The sequence below is a fragment of the Takifugu flavidus genome, chromosome 9 (assembly GCF_003711565.1).
Source record: "Takifugu flavidus isolate HTHZ2018 chromosome 9, ASM371156v2, whole genome shotgun sequence".
Taxonomy (NCBI): Eukaryota; Metazoa; Chordata; class Actinopteri; order Tetraodontiformes; family Tetraodontidae; genus Takifugu; species Takifugu flavidus.
Genome location: NC_079528.1, coordinates 4,259,167 through 4,280,889, shown reverse-complemented (window position 1 = coordinate 4,280,889; position 21,723 = coordinate 4,259,167). Strand labels below are relative to the sequence as shown.

Genomic DNA, 21,723 nt, shown 5'->3' with positions numbered 1-21,723 from the left:
TTTGACAATAAGGACAATAAGGAAGACCTTCTTGATCATTTTTCAGGATGTGTCTCTCTCCCTTGTGCCATTAGGAGGTTCCACTCACATTTAATGGGGTCCCTCTGCTCTCAGCCTGGAACCTGGAACGTCCTGCTGAGCAGATTACGAGCAGACAAGTGTCTTTGCAACATGCATAACTGTCAGATGACCCCTAAAACCACGCACTGGACTGAAACCCATGAGTTCCTAAATAGAAAGAAGCCAAACCTCCAGTTCCAATTAACTTTGACCCAAAAGAAGAATTAATAGAATTAATGGCAAATACAGTGAATATATGCTCCACAGTGTCAGAAGAAGCAGGAAAACTGACTGTAAAAACCAAAACTTTGACTTTTTATTTACATTTAAGAGTCTCAAATTATGATCATGAGGAAAGCAGGAGGAGATGATGAGAGGATGTATAACTCTAAAGGAAAGGATAGTTGCGTTCCATTCTGAAGCCTTCTATGGTTTTTCCACCTTTCAACTGGCAGCAGGCTCAACATCTGTCTTCCTTTTAATGGATATGCCGAATGTTTCCGTAATTCCACTCCATCTGAAACGTCCCTCCCCTCCAGCATGCTCCAAAATTACAGCGCTGGTTCTTAAGGTTAGCGTCGCCTTTCAAGAGTGTCAGTACTTCACCCGGCTGAGGCGACTGGAAAGATTCCTCTGGTGGGCATCATGGAAGCCAGCAGCAAAGCCAGCAGCGAGCAGCTTCTGTGGAAAGACGTGAGTGGAATCCTGCCTGAAGTGCCGCACTTGTCTCCATTTAAACTAAATACCAAATTTTCTGAGCTCTTGAATAGGGAGAAGATTACTTTATGAGATCATGCCAAGAAGTGCCATGTTTTCTTTTTCTATTCCGAGTGCTAATTAAATAATAAATTTTATATAAAGGTTGTTTGGAATGTCGGAAAAAAGAAAAGTGAGAATCTTCTTTTCAGCTTCCTCAGGTTTCACCTGAGCCACCAGAAGTACTTTAAAAACCATTTACGACATTTACGTTTAGATTTTATACAACTTATCATTTATTATTGAATATTCAAATCTGAATATTCAGATTCAGATTCAGATCCTTTATTGTCCCACACGGGGAAATTTACAGTGCAACAACAGCAGCAAGAGCACTCAGAGAAAAATAAGATAAAATCAGATAGAACAGGATTTGGAATAAAAGACAACCTTCAAATCTAAATATGAAAAAGCTGTTTTGATGCTGCCAACTGAAACCCTTCATTTATGTTTGGGAGATTTTAGATCTGATGTTGATTCTTATTCCCAGTTGGGAATAAACGTCGTCTGCTCGCTGATTACACTGCGTTGTGCGTCGGTGATGAAGGGTTCATGCTGCAACTCTTCCTCACAGAGCTGAAAACGAATGAAGGATTCTTCTGAAAATGAAACGCCCGGCTGCTCCTGAACTCTTAAACCTTTAAACGCTGGGCCCCATTTTCTCTGTCCCTGCCTTCATTTCTGTCTGCCTCCCAATCCCACCTTCCTCCTCCCAGGAATATTCGAGGAGTGGGCGGAAAGAGGTTTTTCCGTCCCGCTTATGCAACCTGCCGCTGGGGAGCAGAGGATTTCAGACACTCTTTGCTCCTTTGCAGTTATTTTATCCCGCCTGAATGAAGAATATTTTGACCTTTTTTCCCCATCCGTTTTTTGCCAGGCAACAAAAGATAACATCAGGTTTGATTTATAGCAACGTTTATGGTTTATATTATCGCACTGATGTTTTCCAGTCCACCTGTTTTGCTTTCATTTTTTGGGTGGCATTGATGTGCACCTGCTGGAAACTAATAAAACAATAGAAGCAAAAAACATTGGGCTCCTTCTGACTGTAAAGTTAGCGAGTTAATCTGCTGTAAATATGACATTAGTTCAACTTCCTGTTTCAGGCTGGGCCACAATAGAAAGCCAACGTCTGCTTAACGTGCCTTTCAAACACACACAAAGATAAGGGACAGCAATTTGGGTAATCGGAGTTAATTTTTGCTCCAGGACGTATCTGCTTTTCTGTTGTCCTCTGAGGTTTTCACAAGAGTTCCAGTGTGAATGAGAAGCTTTCAGCGTCTCCCTGTTGGAGCTTCGGCGGAACAAAAGCCCATCGTTATTAATTTGCAGCCTTTAGCTCGGGGAATTGACTACGGCAGAAAGTTTAATGAACATAACCTTTCTATGTGGCTTATTCACCATATCTGTCGGGAGGATTATATTTTTGTCATCTTTTAAAGTAATCGGTGGATGGATTATGCATAGAGACCCTCAAATATGGAGCGTTTAAATGCAGCGGCCAAATAAAAGCTGTAAACAGCTCGAGAGCCCAGCAGCTCTTTACTGCTAACGAAAATGGAAATAAAAGTGGGAAAATTCAGGTTCTCCTGTGTGTAAAGTGTTTAAAATTCTGTTACCTGTTTGATGCCCATGCTGTATTAAGGATAAAGATTATGTTTTTGAGGGAAGGGAGAAAAAATATGCCTCAGCTTAAATCAAACCATTATTTTATGGATCAGTTTAATGAATTAATACGGCACCAGATTTTCTTAAAAATCAATGACAAAGTATTTTTGGATTCACTACTGGTCTTATTTACATATCTTATGGGCTTTTATCTCCGTAGCAACATCAGCTGGTGCTAATTGCACTTTGGTTGTGTCTAAACTGGGACTTCTGCAGGAACTGTTGATTCAAGCAGGTTTCATCTCACATTTGCAGGTTGAAGACGGAAAAGCAAAGAAACGCAGGTGCTACACGTACCAGCGGGCGGCGCTGCTACTGGTTCTGGTGGTCCTGGTCCTGGTTCTCTGTGTGTTCAGCCTGAGGTACCTGTGGAGACCCAGTCTGGGGAAGGTAAGACTAAATACTGGTTTTCTTCTCCACCAGTCCCCTAATGGTCACTGTCTGCAGATAAATGTGAGCTTGGTGATAACAGAGCCAGATCATAATATATAGATGAATATAGAACACTCCAGCTGGGACAAGACACACACACACACACACACACATACACACACACACACACACACACACACACACACACACACACACACACACAGGGGATTAGGATTAAGAAGGTAAATGTGTGGCTCTGTGGTAGACAGCTATATTTTACTGAAGCTGCAGGTTCACCTACAAACCTCTCTCCACGCCGGCTGTATTTATCTACTTTCTGCTCACCTTGTAAACTTCTCCTGGCAACGACAGATCCCGATCTTTCAAATCTGACCCTGATTACCGCTGACCGGAGCGGCCGCAAGCCTGGCTGGAGCCTCTCAGCGATGTGATTTAAATAAACTCTTGTCTCGGCAATACATCTTGTAAAAATCCAATTCAATCACACTTGATGGAGAACTTTTTCACACCGCCCCAACCCCCCCACCCCCGATTCTCCAGAGCTAATTTACCTGAGCCAGAGTCGGAAATACATCAATAATTTTCCATCCAGAGAAGGGGAAGTCTATATTATCTGAGCAGCAGCCTGTCTTAGAAAGAGTGAGAGCAGGATGACGGTTAAAACTGAGCGTGTACGTCGCAAACCTGAACGCAAAGGTCTGCTTCGACTGTACTGTAAACGCCGCCACGTAGAGGATAACCTGCAGGATATTAGGAACCACCGCACACAGAATTATGAATAATAAATGATGCGGAATTGAAATTCGCAGCCGAGATGATGCAGGAATCAGATGGGTTGACCGGAGCTCCTCCTCACTGATTGTCCATGTTTGCTCCTTCCCACAAAGATATGAATCACCCGAGTCGCCCCCATTGTCCTTGTTAAATATTTCATGCCGGAGGCAGAGGGGTCATTATTTCTCCTTTAATAATCTGTGATCATTCTCACGTGGCACCAAAATGTGTTGACGACAGAGGTTGCCCGGGTGATGAATATCAAACCGGTGGGCCCGGGCTCCTCCTCTAATGGGGTCTTGTGGGGGAGGATCATTCTATGGATGCCTCATCAGTGACGTTGGATGGAGCCGCTTCAAAAGGAGAATCACCCGTCTTTCACAAGCACCAAAGAAGTCGCGTTGTAGAAACCTCCGCTGAATATTTGCACATTTGCCTCAGAGTGAAACCCTTAAACGGGGGTGATTTGACAGCATTAGGTCTACCTGGTAAAGTCCTTCTTCTGCAGGTGCTCTGACAGGCTGTGAACAAGGGAGAATGTCAGAGGTGTAAACCAGCAGAGGGTTCAGGCTTCTGTCAAACAGCAGTGATGGAGGGCGGCGTTGCTTAGCCGCCGCTGCCGAACAACGTGGCGGCTTTCATATGGAGCTAATGGACGCTGACATTTCTCAACAGATGAAAAGTGTCAACCCAAGGAAACATACGTGAGGCTGACTCACTGGAAGTTCTCAACACACAACTTTAGTTTGCTTATATTCGCGACCGACGACAGAACCAGAGCCAGACCCTCAGACGTCCTCCTCCGCAGCGCTTTAACCTCCTCGCACCCTAATTGGAAGTCAAAACCGCGACGTGTCTGTGACTTTTCGTCAGTCTCCGCAGTTCAAAGTGGCGTCGCCTCATGCTCGCGCTTTGTATGAGTAACCACAAACTGGTAATTTGCTCAGCGTGCTGTGTCTTAATGACACCATGACCACTAAGGAGCTCATTTTAATTACCTGGAAACGTGCGCCGCCACAGAAGCACGAGGACGATGCGTCTGATGTGTGAGGGCGTGGCTGTTCGCTGCCTGGGCCTCGTCTGTTGACATTAACCACATCTGCATTCTCATCCAGCTTACGGCCAACTTCTGTTTACCATGTGCTGGTAATTGTTCTGGCCGGGCCACAAGACCCACCAGGGGATTCTGCCTCCTTGTAAATGAATCCTCTGCTGCTCCCAGTTTAAATCAACAGCTTGAAAATAGAATCAGGCTGGTGGATCCAACAGAAAAATGGGGAGAAATTATTTGGCAGGATTATTTTTTTTTTTAAAAATGGAGGGAGAAGAGGGAACGTTTGCCGAGTTTACAGTGCACAGCATCCAGAATCGGAATTTTCATATCATGGGATGTGATGTATTTGGTGCCATTTTTAATTCATGAACCACTTTGAGCGAGATTATCTGCGCAGCGGCAGCCAGGCTCCGAGTAATTGTGAGCCCGTATACATTGTAAACTAGTTTTTCCAGGGGAACGTGGAATGGCCTCACAGGTGCTCCGGCAAAACTGCCGGGGAAATGCACGGATGTCAGACCCGGGGAAAGTGTTCCATTATTCAAGCTGAAATTGCATCGCTCACCTTGACGCCTTTCCCTCTCCGGTCCCAAGGTAGCTGCTGAGTTGTCGCTCTTGATGGCCTCTTAAATGCCTCACTGTCAGGAGCGGCTTCTTTAATGAACACCGCTGCGCTCGCTGCAGCATCACCAGTCACAGGTGTATGGCTTCTCAAGGCTGCCCCCCCCTTCTTTGTTTATTTATTGCTCTGAGGCGGAGGAAACCCTGCAGTCCCCTCAGTGTCCACGTGTCAACATGCACGGGGGAGGCCGCAGAGCAAGATTTCCTCATGATATGACTCAATCTTCTTGTCAGGTTTTTTTTTTCCCTAGTTTATTTCCAAAAGGACGGCGCTAATGCTAACTCATCCGTTTGCTCAGACTGTGGCGGAGGCATTATTATTCTGGCAGGGTACCAGGGCTTATCTAAACAGCTGGTTTGCCAAGATCTTTTGGGAAGCCTGCCCCTCAGCCTGTAATCTTTTCTGATTTTACACATCAGGCTCATTCATTATTAGCAGGCCCTCTGTCTGCCAGTGTTTCTCCCTGGCTGTTAGAGCGCGGCCGACTCCATCCTAAGATAATGCATTAAGAGGGGTGGGTGGGACCAGCAGCCACAAAAGGGAGTCTGCCAGAGCCAGAGGTAAGAAGACGTGATGGGGGCTGTAGAGCACTACCTTCTTCTGGGACAGTAAGCTCCAGAGAGGGTATGAAGTGCCCACAGGGAGCTATTTACTGAGCCATCCTGCATTTTAGTGTGTCAGTAGGTCTCTGTGTAGGAGCTGGGGGCAAAACAGGTGAAGGTAAAACATATCTATGTCTGTGGGGGGCCAGTGGTTGGTTTTTCCACTCCAGAATTAAAGGTGCTGTAGGCCGTATGCCATTTTTTTTCTTCCCATGCTCCCCTGTGAGTGTGAGTGCAAACTAGACTCATCTGCTTGGCTGTGCAATTTAGAACGTGATTGAGCTTTCACATCCAATATCAGTCCCCCAGTTAAGTCTGTTTCCTGTGCAAACACGCAGTGCTGAAATGTAGGACCAAACACACACACACCCTTGCACTTCTCTCTTTCTGAGGACTCGTATTGATGTACAACCGTTGGTGTAACCCCTGGCCATGTCTCTGTGAAGGCGGTTTGTGTGTTGCCCAAATCTGGAACTGTTAGCCGTTAGTATGCGGCCATATTACCTGCCCAGGGAGTTCAGTCACGTGATCGCCCTGTGTGTGTACATCGCCCCCCGGCCAACGGAGCAACTCTGCGTGTGAAAAGATCCACAGCGTCGCTGCACGGCTGCAGACCAAGCACCCTGAGGCCCTCCTGATCATCTCTGGAGACTTCAACCATGTGACCCTGGACTCCACACTGGCTGCTCTCCACCAGGTTATTGACTGCCCCACAAGAAACAACAGGACGATCGACCTACTGTACACCAACGTCAAGGAGGCATACAGAGTCATCGCTCTCCCCCCACTGGGCAAGTCGGACCACAACCTGGTGTACGTGCAGCCCCAGTACAACCCCACTGGTCCAAAGGCAGGCAGCCTCCACACGCTCCCTCAGGAGATGGACTCCTGCAGCAGAGGAGGCTCTGAAGGACTGCTTCAACATCACGGACTGGGATGTACTGCTGGGGGAACATGAAGAGGACATAGATGGGATGACCGACCGTCTCACAGACTACCTACCTCAACTTCTGTGTAGATGTGGTTGTCCCCACCAAGACTGTACAGTGTTATCCTAACAATAAGCCATGGGTAACACAGGAAGTCAAGGATGTCCTCAATAAGAAGAAAAAGGCCTTCAGAAATAAAGACAGGGAGGAGATGAAAGAAGCGCAGAGGGAGGTGAAACGCTGCTTGAAGGAGGCGAAGAACATCTACAGGAAGAAGGTGGAGAAGAAGCTGGCTGATAACAACATGCGGGACGTCTGGGAAGGTGTCAGGACCATCACTGGTCACAAAGCCAAGACCAGCACGGAAGGGGGAGGAGTGGAGAGGGCAAACGACTTGAACCAATTCTTCAACAGGTTCAGTCAGCCCACTCCACTCCAATCCTCTGCCCCCCACCTCAGCAGCCCAGCTCCCCTCCACCCCTCCCCCCCCCCCCCCCAGCAGCCGAGCTCCCCTCTACCCCCCCCCCACCCCTCCCTCCAACCAGCCACCCACCACAACTTTCCCCGACCCCGCCTCCCCTCCTCCCTCCTCCACCTCACCTCCCTCTGCTGACCTCCCTCCTCCCACCCTTCCACCTTCTACCACCCCCATCCCCCCTCTCACCATCTCCACATCCTCCCTGCATCCCCCTGCTCTCACCATCCCCACATCCTCCCTGCTTCACGGCTGACCAGGTGAGGGGAGAACTGAGGAAGCTCCGGCCCCGAAAAGCAGCTGGACCGGATAGAGTCTGCCCCCGGCTCCTCAAGACCTGCGCTGCTGAACTCGGGGAGCCGCTACAACGGGTCTTCACCTCAGCCTGGAGCTGGGGAAAGTGCCCACCTTATGGAAGACGTCCTGCATCATTCCTGTCCCCAAGAAGAACAGACCGAGTGAGCTGAACGACTTCCGGCCGGTGGCACTCACCTCACATCTGATGAAGACTCTGGAGCGGCTCTTCCTCAACCTCCTCAGGCCCCAGGTGCAGCACGCTGAGGACTCCCTACAGTTCGCCTATCGGGACAAGGTCGGTGTAGAGGACGCCATCATCTACCTGCTGCACCGAGTCCACTCGCATCTGGACAAGGGGAGTGGCACAGCGAGAATCCTCTTTTTGGATTTCTCGAGTGCCTTCAATACGATCCAGCCCCTTGTCCTACAGGACAAGCTTCTACAGATGCGAGTGGACCCCTTCCTGGTTGCTTGGATCTCCAGCTACCTCACCGACAGGCCGCAGTTCGTCAGGATGAAGGACATCACGTCTGACACTGTGGTCAGCAGCATCGGTGCTCCACAGGGGACTGTGCTGTCCCCCATCCTCTTCACTCTGTACACCTCGGACTTCTGTTACAACTCTGAAATGTGTCACATTCAGAAGTTCGCTGATGACACAGCCATCGTTGGGTGTATCAGAGACGACCAAGAGGAGGAGTACCGGTGCCTGGTGAGGGACTTTGTTGCCTGGTGCCACAACAACGGCCTGCAGCTCAACACCTCCAAAACTAAAGAACTGGTCATTGACTTTGGGAGGGACCGACCGAGACCTAGACCAGTTCAGATAGGAACGGAGGAGGTGGAGGGCGTGCAGACCTATAAATATCTTGGGCTGTGGCTGGACAACAGGCTGGACTGGACAAGCAACACGAGGCAGCTGTATAAGAAGACCCAGAGCAGGATGTACTTCCTGAGGAGACTCAGATCGTTCAACATCTGCAGGAAACTCCTCTGGATGTTCTATCAGTCTGTGGTCGCCAGCGTCCTGTCCTACGCTGTGGTCTGCTGGGGGGGGAGCGCAACAAAAGCAGACCTCTCCAGGCTGGAGAAGCTGATCAGGCGGGCCGGCTCGGTGGTGGGGATGAAGCTGGAACCTCTGGCGACAGTGGCAGAGAGGAGAACTATCGACAAACTGCGGAGCATCATGGACAATGTCCGCCACCCTCTGCACACTGTCATCCACAGCCAGAGAAGCCTGATCAGCCAGAGGCTGCGCCTCCCCAAGTTCAGGACCAACAGACTGGGGAACTCATTCATCCCCCGAGCCATCAGGCTGTTCAACTCATCACTGGGGGGGAGGAGGCCAACAGGAGGGCCAACAGGAGACCGGAACATTTTTATAGTTTTATATTTATATTGTTATATTCATATTCTATTTTTAATTTATTCTAGTTTATTTTATTTCTTATTTTCTTATATTCTATTATCTTTAATAGGTTTGATGGGGGGAATGGTGGTGGGAAATTTTGTAGATGCTGTAGATCTCTGGAGATGCTAATTTCCCTGGTGGACACCCCCTAAAGGGATCATAAAGTTATCTTGAATCTTGAATCTTGAATCTTGAATACACCCCACCTAAACACCAGCCTAAGCTCAACATTAATCCAAATCCATTTCTAACCTTAATCCAGGTCTTGATTGTTCATTATAGTAGTTCACAGTGCAGCATGTAGACACACACGGACACACACACACTCCCTGATGAATAATGATTTAACAATTTCTCCTCTGAAAAACTATTGTGTCACTCTGCTGCTGGAAACAATTAAAAGTTGCATGGACTTGTTGCCAGGTTGCCCTCAACCGTCACCGTGTTCAGGGAGGAGCGGCGCAGCATCTAAATCCCTCCTGCGGGTCACCTGCTGTGCAGCTTAACAATATCAAAGTCTTTGCTGATTAGACCTTTAGTCCTCCGTTAAACGTAAATTTGAATTTTTTTGAGTGCGGGAGCCATCTTTGTGGTTTCCACGTCTTTTGCTGCTGCCGCCAGTCTTCTCTCTGGAGGCCTTTGTTGGTTGGTGGACACGGATACTTCGCCCACCTTCCGTCAAACCCGCAGCGAGGACCCTCCAGACATGTGAGGTGTCAGGCCGGCTCTGTAATTGGAAGCGCATCGGAAATATCAAATGAAGTCTTTCAGCTTGGAAAGGTGCAACGTCAACGTTTTAGCTAGGCGACTGGACCGCTTCCAATATTGCGTAATGAAGACTCGCTATGATCCATTCACGGGGTAAAATGTCATTTTAAGCGCAGCAAGTGCAGATTTTTGACAGTGAAGAATGGAAAGTCCAGTCATGTGCATATAACAAGCCTGCTGATCAGGTCTGGAGTGAAGATGCCATCAGTACAGCGCCGGAGTGACATACTGTTGGGCTCTGAAATGTTTGCAGCTCCTTTTTTATCTAATGAGACGTGCATGAAAAGCAAAAATCCATGTTTTATTACATTCCTCCTTCATATTTAACTTCCTGTGCTGCAGCTTTGTGCGCTTCCCTTGGTCTTGGCTGCAGCGGCCTGTTTTATTGATGGCAGCTGCTCAGTAAATGCACCTTAGCTGCTCAGGTGTGGCTGATAACACACATCAGGATCCGTTCCCTGATATTCACAGTGGCAGCAGCGGTGACCCTTTGACCCGTGACTGTCCAATTTATGTCCAGAGTGTGTTCCGATGACGGTTGCCTGACTTTCTCCGCTGCTCTGCCACTTCACTTTCGGAGGGCTGAGCACACTTTGTCCTCATTCCTTTCTCAAGAACCGTTGAACCGGAATTGGAGATTATATTGATAACACAGGATGAAGGGGAAGACTGTGATTTCAGGTGCTTTGCTTTATATTTCTGGACCAAGAGTCTTTGCTCAAAAGACAGATTTTTCTTCATCATTTTCCTTTATAAACAGTATTAAACCAAAGCTTTGACTGTGATCTTCCCTTCAGAGGAGAATCTGGAACTTTCCATGCAGAAACTGGAGCCCTTTGCTCCATTTTGGGACTCAAAACCATCTGGACAAATCACAAACATACTAGCAAAGAAATCCTTGGATCAAAGTCCTTAAAGTGGGAGCGATGGCACAGGTTCCTCTGGTGTGCACTGCAAATCTATCCAGCAGTGTGAATATTCACATGTCAGCTTTCTCCGCACCGAATGATGAAACATTTAATTCCAGTACTTTTACAGACGCCTTCGTTCTGCTCGTCTTCTGTCTTTCTTCGTGCGTTCAGTTGGGGGTGCAGAATGTGGAAATCTGGCTTCTGAACACATCTGGTAGAAACACAAAAAACACTTAAGACGTCCCCGCTGTTGGACTGCAAATAAAAATGGAATAGTTTGCCATTTTCTGCAGCAAATGTTAAAAAAAAAAAAAAAGATAAAATGGTGTTGATGACAGAAAGGAGGGTAGGCCGTGTGCCGGTGGGGGTCTTTAGTCGGGCAGATGACGTTGGCTAATGTCTCACTGTGGAAAAACCCCGAACATTTACTGCATTCACAGAGCAGAAAACTCGCATTTTGTGATCCGGCTTTATGGCTCCGACCATTACTGTGTTCTTTCCAAGCACTTCATTTGCATACGCTTCATCAGTGGCTGACTATAATGGGCAAAACAGGCCTGATAATAAATAAAGATGAATCAAATGATGGCGCTCCAGAGTTTATTTAATTCGGTGAAACAATGTTTAAGCTGAAGGATCACAGACCCAAACAACAGGGGGAGTAATGTTTTTGGCTTCCCTGGCGAGCCTTCAAAGAGCTTCCAGTCTTATTAGAAAGAAGAGTCGACTGGCACTGACACGCCGCCCACACGGGGGGCATGCTAACAGACTGGGGGGCTTCTCATCAGCACCACCGCCGTTAGCAGGACCATCACTCCCTCTAATATGGTGTCTTCAAGGCACAAACGTAGAGTAAACAATGTGTTTTTAAAGATGTTCCATCAAACTGACAAACAAACCAGGCGGGTCGGCCGTTTCATCCCCGCTCACCACTGCTGAGTTTACGCTCACGTCCTTGCCTGTTCTACATTTCACTCACCTGAACTCGACTTTAATTCAGCGACGATGGAAGAAATGATCGTTATTGTGCTTCTCGACGAAGCTGCCCTCAGTGAATTCTCATGTTTCTAGTTTGGTTTGATCCACAGAAGATACGCTGTTTTATTCTTGAGTGCAATTCAGCTGTGCAGCTTTAATAGAGGAAACCTTTGTTTATTTCATTATCAGTGCAGAGCTGCTGCCAATTATCAGGTATCACCTGTAATAAGAAGAGGCGTTGAACTGGCAGGTGACAAATCGAAATATGGCAATGGTGCAAAAGGCTGCAGCAGCATTAGCCCCAACTCTGATCCTCCTGCTGCACCGTTGTCTGCAAATAGTCTTTAAAGTTTCCCATTTTTCCCCACCAGGCTCCCCTGCAGCGTAGGCAGGGGTGTCCAGATAAACCCCACTTCCCAAAACTGCTTTTGTCCATGTAGAACCAGCCAATGGCGTTCTCACACCCTCCCTGACAGTCAGGTGGCCAAGTTGTGTGGAATAAAAAAAACCTCCGTAATCCTTTTCCCCGCGCACGCCGTTTATGCAGCAGCTGACTCCAGCATGAATCCAGCACAGCAGATAAACAGGAAGACAAGAATGTGCGTTCGCGTGTCGCCGAGTCTCCACCGAGTTATAAAAGCGTCGCATCCATATGAAGGGGAGCAGGAGGAGTCCATTGACTTTTAATAACGTATACTTCTTTTCCATTTAGTTGCTTTAGTCGTTTTCCGGTTGCTGTTAATGCCATTTGTCTGGCCAAATAATTCCCTTGCCTCTAAATGATCCAAATTGCAGCCTTACAACTCTCACAAGCTGTTCCTTAAATGCCACTTAGCCACCAGAGCCCAGAGTGTGCTCATGTTGATTTATTAGAAGGTGGAATGGCTGAAAAGCAGTAGAGCGACAAGGAGAGCTCTCCACTCCAGAGGTCAACCACTCCAACTATCTGCCTCATATACTGTAGTTCACGAGCTCGCAGCCACCGCTGGCAATCTTTCCGGCTGTTGAATGGCTGCTGCAGATACGCATCAATTCCTCCGAGTCTTCGCGAGAAACTTTAATGAATATTTCATAAGCCGCGATGGCCATATTATTACAGGAGATTCATATTCAGAGGACACTTCAACGCAACAATAAGCAACAGGATCCATCCAGCCCCTCTCAGGTGAAGAACGTTCCTGAGCGCGGCACAATAGCGACCAGCCTGAGGATGTTTTTCCCCACCTGAGCAGTGACAAATCGTCCTCGGCCGTGGTGTGTTTCATATTCAGGTAAGGGATCTTTTTCATGCAGGACCTGTGTGGCGGAGAGCGGCTAATGTTTTCATAAAACAGAAAGAGACACTAAAATTTAACCTTTTAACCACTCGTTGTCATTCCTGGATGCCTCATGCAAGATGGGTGCTCAGCTAGCTACTTCATCATGCAGGGATAGCTGTAAGTGAGCCTCAACTTTGCCCCCCTGAGAGGCTAGCTAACTGCTAGTCAGATATGGTAGCCGCACAAAACATGAGGGATCAGGTCAGGGTAGTGCGGTTAGCATGGCTGATGTAGGCATCAGCTAGCTTGTACAAAAGGAGGCTTAGCTAAAAAAGTAACCCAAACTGTGTCTCGTCTTTACAAAGACAGCAGCAATAGGGATGCCTTCATCAGTCAGGCCTGTTGCCCAATTGTTATTGTTACTTTTAGACGCATTTAAGCACTTAGAAGACTGTCAGAGGTTTAATGAACACTTATTAGTCTTAATCATGTGTGAAGCAGCAATAACGCCGACAATAAATCTTCAGAGCCGAGGGTGTTTCAGGACAACTCGGGCCCGCTAACGACGCCGAGAGACGACCTGCACAGTGTGGATAAGTCATCCGGTGACGGGATCCATTATCTGTGATATGAGCTGCTTTGTCCCAAATTCTGCACAGGCAGCCTGTGTTCCCAGTTTCTTTGTGGGTTCGACGCACCCGAGCTCAGCTGGCAATGACAAAGTGTTCATTTGTGAAAATGACGGGCGGCTCTGCTATCATGACAGTTTGAGTCGAGAGGTGAGTTAATAAGTCTGTATTTTTGGAAGTCTGGCAGATTCAGTCAGTTGTCAGGCCTCTGCCAGGATTTTGCCATTATTGCTGCAGCGCGTCTCGCCGCGTTCTGCTCCCATTTTGAGCTGTATGTTCAGGGCGAGGAGTGAATCACCACCGTGCTTGTAGTGTTAGAGGCCGTAAATGTGCAGCGTCATGATCCCCCCCCCCCCGGCTGCACGCGTGCAACGCTTCAAACCAGGGCTTGTCATCTCAACAGGTTGGATTTTAAAGGTGAATGGAGGTTGTTTTTTTTTTAACTCCAATATTGTGAAATAAACCCCATCACACCATCATTTCACCTGCAAACCAGTTGCCTGATTGTCAAAACCAGCACAAAAGGACTCCGGCAGAATTCATTTACTGAGCTGAAATTACCCCCGAAACACATTTTTAAAGGTCCCAAAATGCTTGGTAATTCCTAAAAAGCACACAGATCATCCGCACACAATCTAAAATATATGGGGAGCTGCTGCGGTGCACAGGTGTAGCACATTAGGAGGCCAGTAAATGAACACAGGTGAGAGGCGGGAGGTAAACTGAGGACAAAGAAATAGAAAACAGGTGATTTAAAGCCCCCGTTAGTGTCGTTTGCCAGCTGTCCTTCGGACGTTTTCATAGATTAGCCGTTTCCCTGACATGATGTCACCCCCTGAAGCTAATCTATAGGAGCTGATGGCAACATTTACTGAAGACAAACAATGCAGAGCTTTAATCTCTCAGCTTTGAGTAATTACTTTACTGATGTTTATACTGTCAAACAAAACCCCACCCAAACAAAATCGGTTAGCTGGGGGAGTTTTGGGACCGTTTGCCATGTCCTGAAAATGTTGCTCTAACAGCATCTTTAAAGGCCTTGTGATGTCCCACTGTTCTCCCTCAGAGCTGACAGGAGCAGATAAAAAAGCAGTCTTGGCTGTGGAAGCCTGTTTTATCTATTTTTGAAGTGTTGGGAGACAAACTCTTTTCCTTTTACCTGGGATTTGGCTCAAACGTTTAAAAAGGAAAAAGCTAACTGCTGCAAGATCAAACAATGATGAAATGGGATTTTTCCTATTGGGGGAGGAGGGGGGTGTTTTTAATAAGACATTCATTAAAGAAGAAGTTCAGGGCTGTTTAAAAACATAATACTCCCACAAAAGTTCTTTATTCAGACCGCATCTCTTCGGGTTTCTTGACAAAAGCCCCCGTCCTGGGTGCAGCTCCATTATTGGCACGGCAGCATGCATCACGGTGATTTATAACCCGAGCCGGCTCACGTTGTTTAAAGGGATTGGTGTGATTAGTCATATATGCTCCGGAGCTGGAAACGGGCTGCACGGGGCTCCCGTAAATTAACAGCAGCTGCACACTGCAGCCGCCACGGCGAGGTGGTCAAATGTGGTAAACGGTGCAGTCGCCGGGGGACGCGGAGAGAAAGTGGGTCATTACACCGCTCTCAGGTACGAGTGGGTTGACGGGAGAGAAAGGTAGGCTGCGTTCAAGATGCACTCCGCACTGAATTTATTTCAGGAGTGGAAATTAAGCAGGGGGGAACCCCCCCCACAAACACACACACACACACCACACACACACACACCAGTTACAGCAAGTGAGTCCTGCCAACATTCCAAACTGCACAAATATGCTCCAGTTATTCCAGCAGCCCTGAGATATTTCCGTGCGCTATTATGTTTTGACAAAAGTGCGCTTTTGAAAGAACCTTTTGTGTTTTTGTCAGAGCACATAATTCCAAATACGGAAGGTTAATGTTCGTGCCTGCAAGCTTCACCCAGGTCCTCACACGGCCCAACGATATACAGAATGTGTGCATTTGTGAGCTTGTGTTCAAATTTGAGCTGTTGATTTTCTTGTTTCGTCATCATATCCGGATGAGTTTTTCTCCCCAAGGACAGAAACGTGCGTCATTCCGACGCGCTAGTTGATGTTTCGGACCACAAACGGAACTTGCTGCAATCTGTTTCATAAGTCTGTGGAGCATCAACCAAAACAAGTAAGCAGTGGGGCCCAAACTGGCCTAAAAAGAACAAAGTTAGCTGCCCGAAGGTGAAAATGGCAGCTGATGCTGCGGCTGCCGTAAAAAAAGGCTCGGAGAAAACGCTGATCACAGGAGGGAAAACAAAGGCCAGGCTCGACCAAAGGAGACGGAATTATCTGGCAGATTAGCGGAGCACCTTCAGTGGTGACGCTGGTGAGCCTCAGAGAGGGAAACACCAGCCGCACCTCCTGGCTCACACTGCAGGGAAAGAAGCCAAAAAGCCAGAACAGAAGCGACACCACTCGGGTGCGAGTTTGTTACACACAGGTGATGCACATTACCATGGGAACACACAGGTGAGACAGATGAGGTCATCAGCAGGCAAATAAACCTCAGCACAAAGTGTCGCTGGGTTGCTTCTGTGAAGCCTTCATACGTGTTTCTGACCTTCAACGCCTCTCTAGCTTAATGAGTGGTGGAAAACTGGTTTCTACCGGTAACGCCGCAGCCGGTGCTGGCTGCTGTTTCATTTTCACAATGCTGCACTTTAAGGGAAAAAACCAGAACCTTCTCCCATCATGCGTTGATGTTTGATGCACTTAAGGAGTTTGTTTTTTTCCTGATGAAATGTCATAATTTCCTTCTGGGTAAATGCACTCTTTATTGAACGGGTGCATTACACCGTGGTCTCGCCTGACAGCAGCTCCTTTTATACTTTTTTTTCCTCGGCCGTGGATCGCTGGTGTCATTAGGTGTCGCCGTAAAAAAGAATACAGTTCTGGAAGAAAACGTAAAGTCTGACCCCTCGGATGTTTTACGGTGCCACATGTTGGCGAGATGAAATTGCTGAGAATATCGGCGGGTCGCCTCACGTTGTCAGCTTCGGGAAGGCTGAGGAAACCGAAGGTTTGCCAGTAGCTGTTTGTTTTAGTGGCGTTAATGCCCTTTGTAAAGCTAGCTCCATTAAGCTATTGCATCTTGAAGCGGCGCAGCGTTTCCGACTGAAAGGCTAATGACCTTAGCATTTTCCTTAAATACAGCCGGTGGCGTTGGCAGCTGTAAAACATTTCAACACCAAATTGATGCTTGCAGTAATTGCTTGGGCGAATTCCCACAGAACTTTAACCCTCGTGCCTACGTAGCGTTACTTTCCCGTTAATGATTCATACACTATGCTCAGATTAAGTACATCTTCTAAATACATATTAAGGCACCATTAAGATGCAAAAGTTCAGAATTTAGTGCGAAACCGCAAACTTATTAAATATGTTCCGCTTTTCCCCGTCACTAAAGGTGAGGAGAGTCGTAAATATTCCGAAAGGTTGCGTTAAAAAAGGCTCTGGTGGTGTTCGTAGGAGCTTTTGATGGACCCTCCCGAAGATTAAAAGGGGAATAAATGTGGGCCCTGGAACATAATTGCCTGCATCCAGTTATTTACCTCCACATTTAACAAAACCACAGAAATGCTTGGCACTAATTACAATGCAGAAATGTCTCGGCCCCCTTACGAATGTGTATATTTAGAGGCATCCTATCATTATGCACCAAGTGAGCGTGTCAATACGGCTTCCACACCCCCAAAAAAGTAAAAAACCTTCTAAATTTGCTCCTAAAAAAGACGAGCGTTTATCTGAAATCCGAGCATTCTTTTTTTATCGCTTCTTTCCTGGCATGTAGTAACGCTGCAGATTCCAGCTGAGCTGCAATGGGACTGAACTACAGACACGGAAGGTCGGCTGACCTGTGGACTTCTGAAGTACCTGGAAGTATTTGCTGCTGTCGCTGCTCTCGAGTGTTCTTAGAACCTGAACGGTACTTGTGGGGGCGAGTCCAGACAAGCAGGCATGATGAGAAATGATGGGGGGATTCAGACGCATGTGAAGGATATGAGGGTAATCAGGCAGGTCAGGAAGATGAGAGGAACCCAACGGAAGACAAGATCAGTAAACAGAAACGCAAGGAGGGATTTCATTATGATTCCAGTGTCTTGCCTCTAGTTTAGACCTCTCTCCAGCCTCACTCCTAAACTGTTGCTGATCTTGTGTCCCTGATGGAATCACAACCATCCCATTGAAGAACCCGTTGCTCCTCAGCACCTTTATCACTAATAACCTAACGTCTTCGGTACTGTGATGGCTCCCAAAAGGTCATTTTTATTTAACTGGTGTTTTCAGCCTTGGAATCGTTGTTTCATGGGGCCTAAAACCTCGTCGTCTCTCCACCGTCCACGTTTGAAGTGTCTCCAGAGGCTCTCGAAGGATTGTGACGAATGTCCACCAAGACAAGAACAGCGAAGGTCGCGTCGAATTCTTTTTGTGAGCAGCTGCTCCACAGCTGGGCTCCCGCCCCCTAAGGAAAGGTGTCAGTTCAAGCTCCATCAGCGCGAAGACTTCTTCATCACTTCATCTCTGCAGGGTTCGTCCTCCTTCACACAGGAGCGGCGACCCGCTGTGAAAACAGGCTGACCTCCACATTTAACATCAGGCCCGCATGAAGGAGGACTTCCTGTTGACGGGTCTCCTTCAACAGCCCTGCTGAATTTGCATCTGTCCGTTGAGGAGTTTGATCAAACGAGCAGCCTCTGCAGCACAGATTTCAGATTCAGATAGATGGTCACGGTTGGGCGGGGCGGGGGGGGCACTCTGACTGGAGCACCGTGGTTCCTGTTGCAGGAAAAAGGAGGAAAAGGCACCAATGTGCAGTGGTTAGCACCATTGCCAGTTGGATCCTGACTCGGGGCTCCGCCATAACTTCACAGGAATCCACAGTTTTGCTGTCTGTTCTCCTTCTATTGTTGGATTAATATAAAAGAGAAGGTGGACCTGGGACACCGGACCCGGGACCGTGCATGGGAGGAGCCTCTGAAGCTGGAACAGCCCGAAATACTGGTTTATTAAGTCTCAACAACAATCACGATACTGTGATGAGCCTGTACATTCTGAGCTCCACATTTTATTGCTTTTTGTCAGATTCTTCAGAGTAAGAGAGGCTGAGTGGAGGAATGTGCAGAAACATCAAACTTCCCCTTGAGCCCAAATTCTCCCTGAAAAAAACATTCCCAGGAATCCTCCTGACAGGCTGTGATTGGAGTAATCTGCGTTCGTCTCTAACCTGATGAATGAATTTTCCAGGACACGCAAATAAGGCCTTTTTATTATCGACCCAAATAGAATATTACTGGTAATAAAAGTTTTGTTGGTGAGAAAGATGCTTATAGCTCCTGGAAACACTGAGCAGCTGCCATGTCAAGTTCATCTCCTATCAAGATGGAAAAATCTGTCGGCAGCCAAGTAAACCTGAAGCTGACAAAGGTTGATTCAAATGTGGAGAAGGATTCCTTTTGATCTTAAAGCCAGGCTGTCAAAAGATATGGGAATGGAATGTGATGTCTGGTGCCGAAATAAACCGTAGTCGAACAGCTTGATTCTTTTCAGGAATCACAACAGCTCATTACGGTTTGACGGCGCACCGACTGATCATCTGCTTGTCAAAACATCTTGAAAAAGGCAAACTAAGTTCATCAGGAGCTGAATAGAGTCTACCTGTGAAGCTGAAATCACAGCATTTTCACCTGCCTTTAATTTAACCAGCGGGAATCGAACCGGAATACCAGGAGCATATTCTGAGCTTGTGACCACACTTGGTTACTAGATGTTGTATTGTTTCATCACACACCTGAATTCCAGCTATGGCCGCTCCCCCGCATCCTCCAGTCCCAACATGCAACCCCCAGGAACCAGAACCAGGTCCTCAATCAATGCTTTGCCCTCATTTTTGAGGAAAACGTGTAAATTTGACCCGAAATCTGAGGCTCTGACCCTGGGCCATCATGTTTGGAACAAGGGTTACCGCCTAAACTGTTTCACCTGTGCTTTTCTGGCTAAGCTAAGTCCACCTCCCCCCACCGCCGGGCAGCCTGTGGCGCCGCCCCTGCACCATCACATGCACCCCCCCCTCATCACCAACCCGCTGTCAGTGACAGGCATCTAGTTCCACCTGACTGGCGCCTCTATCTTCGAACCCTCAAGGACAACTAAGAGGACATATTGCCATCAACCCATCTCTCTCGGCCCCACGGCGACCTCCTCGCGCTGCCTCTCTCTCGTGCACGCTACACCGAGTGTAACCCACTCACCTGTAACAACATCTACGTGACCTTTGCTTAATACCTCTGGGTGCTACAGAAGGAGCCGGCGGTACAAACAACCTGCAGGTCTGGCTGTTCCTGCCTCTGCTCATTCACTCCTTTACCTGCTTTGGGTTTGGGTTTTTTCCAGCACATTCTGCTTTGAGATTCTTGTCAAGCACAAGAAACCAGACGGAGGAAACAAACAAGGCGTCGCCTGTAACGCCTTTGTCACAAACGGGTCCATGCTGATCTCAGTTTCTGGGTAATGTTTAAAAAATTCAGACCCAAAAGGTTCCAAGGGAACATCGGGTGCTGCTGCATCTCCGATGGCTGTTAGGTGCCAACGCCAGTTAATTTTTTTTTAATTACATTTTAGATAAAGAGAAAATCAAGCGTTCTGATGATGATGACGATAATGAAGATGCTGGACCCCAGTATGAAAATGGGAAGAGGAAGAGGGATAGAAACGTTGTAGATTGAGCCCATTAATAAGTTTAGTTAAATATCAGTGAGCTTTCCATGCAACCTTGTTGCTATAGTAACCACTAACTATCCCCCAGGTACAGAGAGAACTGCTCACTGGTGCTGTTGAGCCGAGTGGCCACTCAGCAGTTAATAACGTTGAATCTGTGCGGTTCTATCTTCAGAAACCCAACGATGGTGCCCATTTGGGTCACATTTGTCGTGGCTTTAACTTCTTCTTTAAAAAAAGCCTCTTTGCTCCGGCGTCTCCTTTAGAGTGAAACGCCTGCACCGACCTAAATGGATCAGTGTTTCCATAAATGCTCCTTCCCTTGACATAAGTGCTTCCAACGGAAGCAGTAAGTGGACTTTAAGCTAATGCCAGCTTTGTTTTTAAATGAATCTTGCCTACCACTGCTTTAATGTGACAGCGGTTTCAAAGAGATTTAAATGAATTTAAAGTCTCTGTGTCCAGAGCCTTCACGCAGACTCGGCTTTAATATAAATTGGAGCCACTTCCGAGCGGCGGCCTTTAATGCGCTTGTTCACCGGCACGCATGACACTAATTAACTGTCATGGCCAGGTGGTGTATTTCTGGATCGCCGCAAAGAAACAGTGCGCGATGAGTAAATTATGAGAAACAAGCTCCTTTTAAATCTCCCTCTGCGTGTTTCCGAACAGATATGCGTGGCGGAAATAATGGGAATAAGTAGGAAAACAAATAATAATCATCATCAGCCTGGCGGGGAGGGGAAATTACAGTGTCATGTTCGGAAATCTCGCCCTCATTGCTGCGTAGATCACCCCGAGTCTCCCACATAAGCATCTGTAAGTGTTACAGAGGCCATTAAGTTGTGCACGGCAGCGGCTTTAGATATGGAACAAAGTCGAGCTGCTTCGATCTGGCGCGGACGGCCCGCTGGAACCCATCGCACCTTTACATTAATGTAAAAGTCACACTCAAGAAGGAATTTAATTAAGCACAAGGACTTTTACATTCCTTTAATAGTCCTAATTTTATCCCTAACTGCTCAATTGACACTTAAAATTCCTGCCCGTCCTGAATCGGCTTCTCCCGATGATTTTCTAAGTTCTTCTTCTCTTCAGGGCCGATGCTGCCGTGACCCGAGTCGATGGAGATTTATGCGGCGCCGCCGCTCCAGCGGCGACCCTCCATTAAGACTTGCATCCCGCCTGGTCGTTATGCGCGTACACACGCAGAAATAAGATGAGATCCGTCACCACGTGTGATTCAGCCTGTCCCAAATGTCCCGGAATGAACACGCACGCATCAGGGGCACAAAGCGGAAGCTGATTTTGTGTTCCAGGGCCGAGGATGCTTCTGATGAGGGACATAAATCCTGATGGACCCCCGTCCCAGCGT

General features: G+C 47.5%; 1 protein-coding gene across 4 annotated transcripts in view; it reads left to right on the top strand.

Moving 5' to 3' along the window:
* Positions 1-600: 600 nt before the first annotated feature.
* Positions 601-21,723, top strand: part of tnmd (tenomodulin) — a 33,882-nt gene continuing 12,759 nt past the window's right edge. For all 4 annotated transcript variants that reach the window (XM_057042414.1, XM_057042412.1, XM_057042411.1 and 1 more), the window contains exons 1-2: positions 601-753; positions 2,740-2,874. In XM_057042414.1, coding sequence (XP_056898394.1) covers positions 706-753; positions 2,740-2,874 — 183 coding nt within the window. In that variant the 5' untranslated portion in view covers positions 601-705. The remainder of the gene's footprint in view (positions 754-2,739; positions 2,875-21,723) is intronic.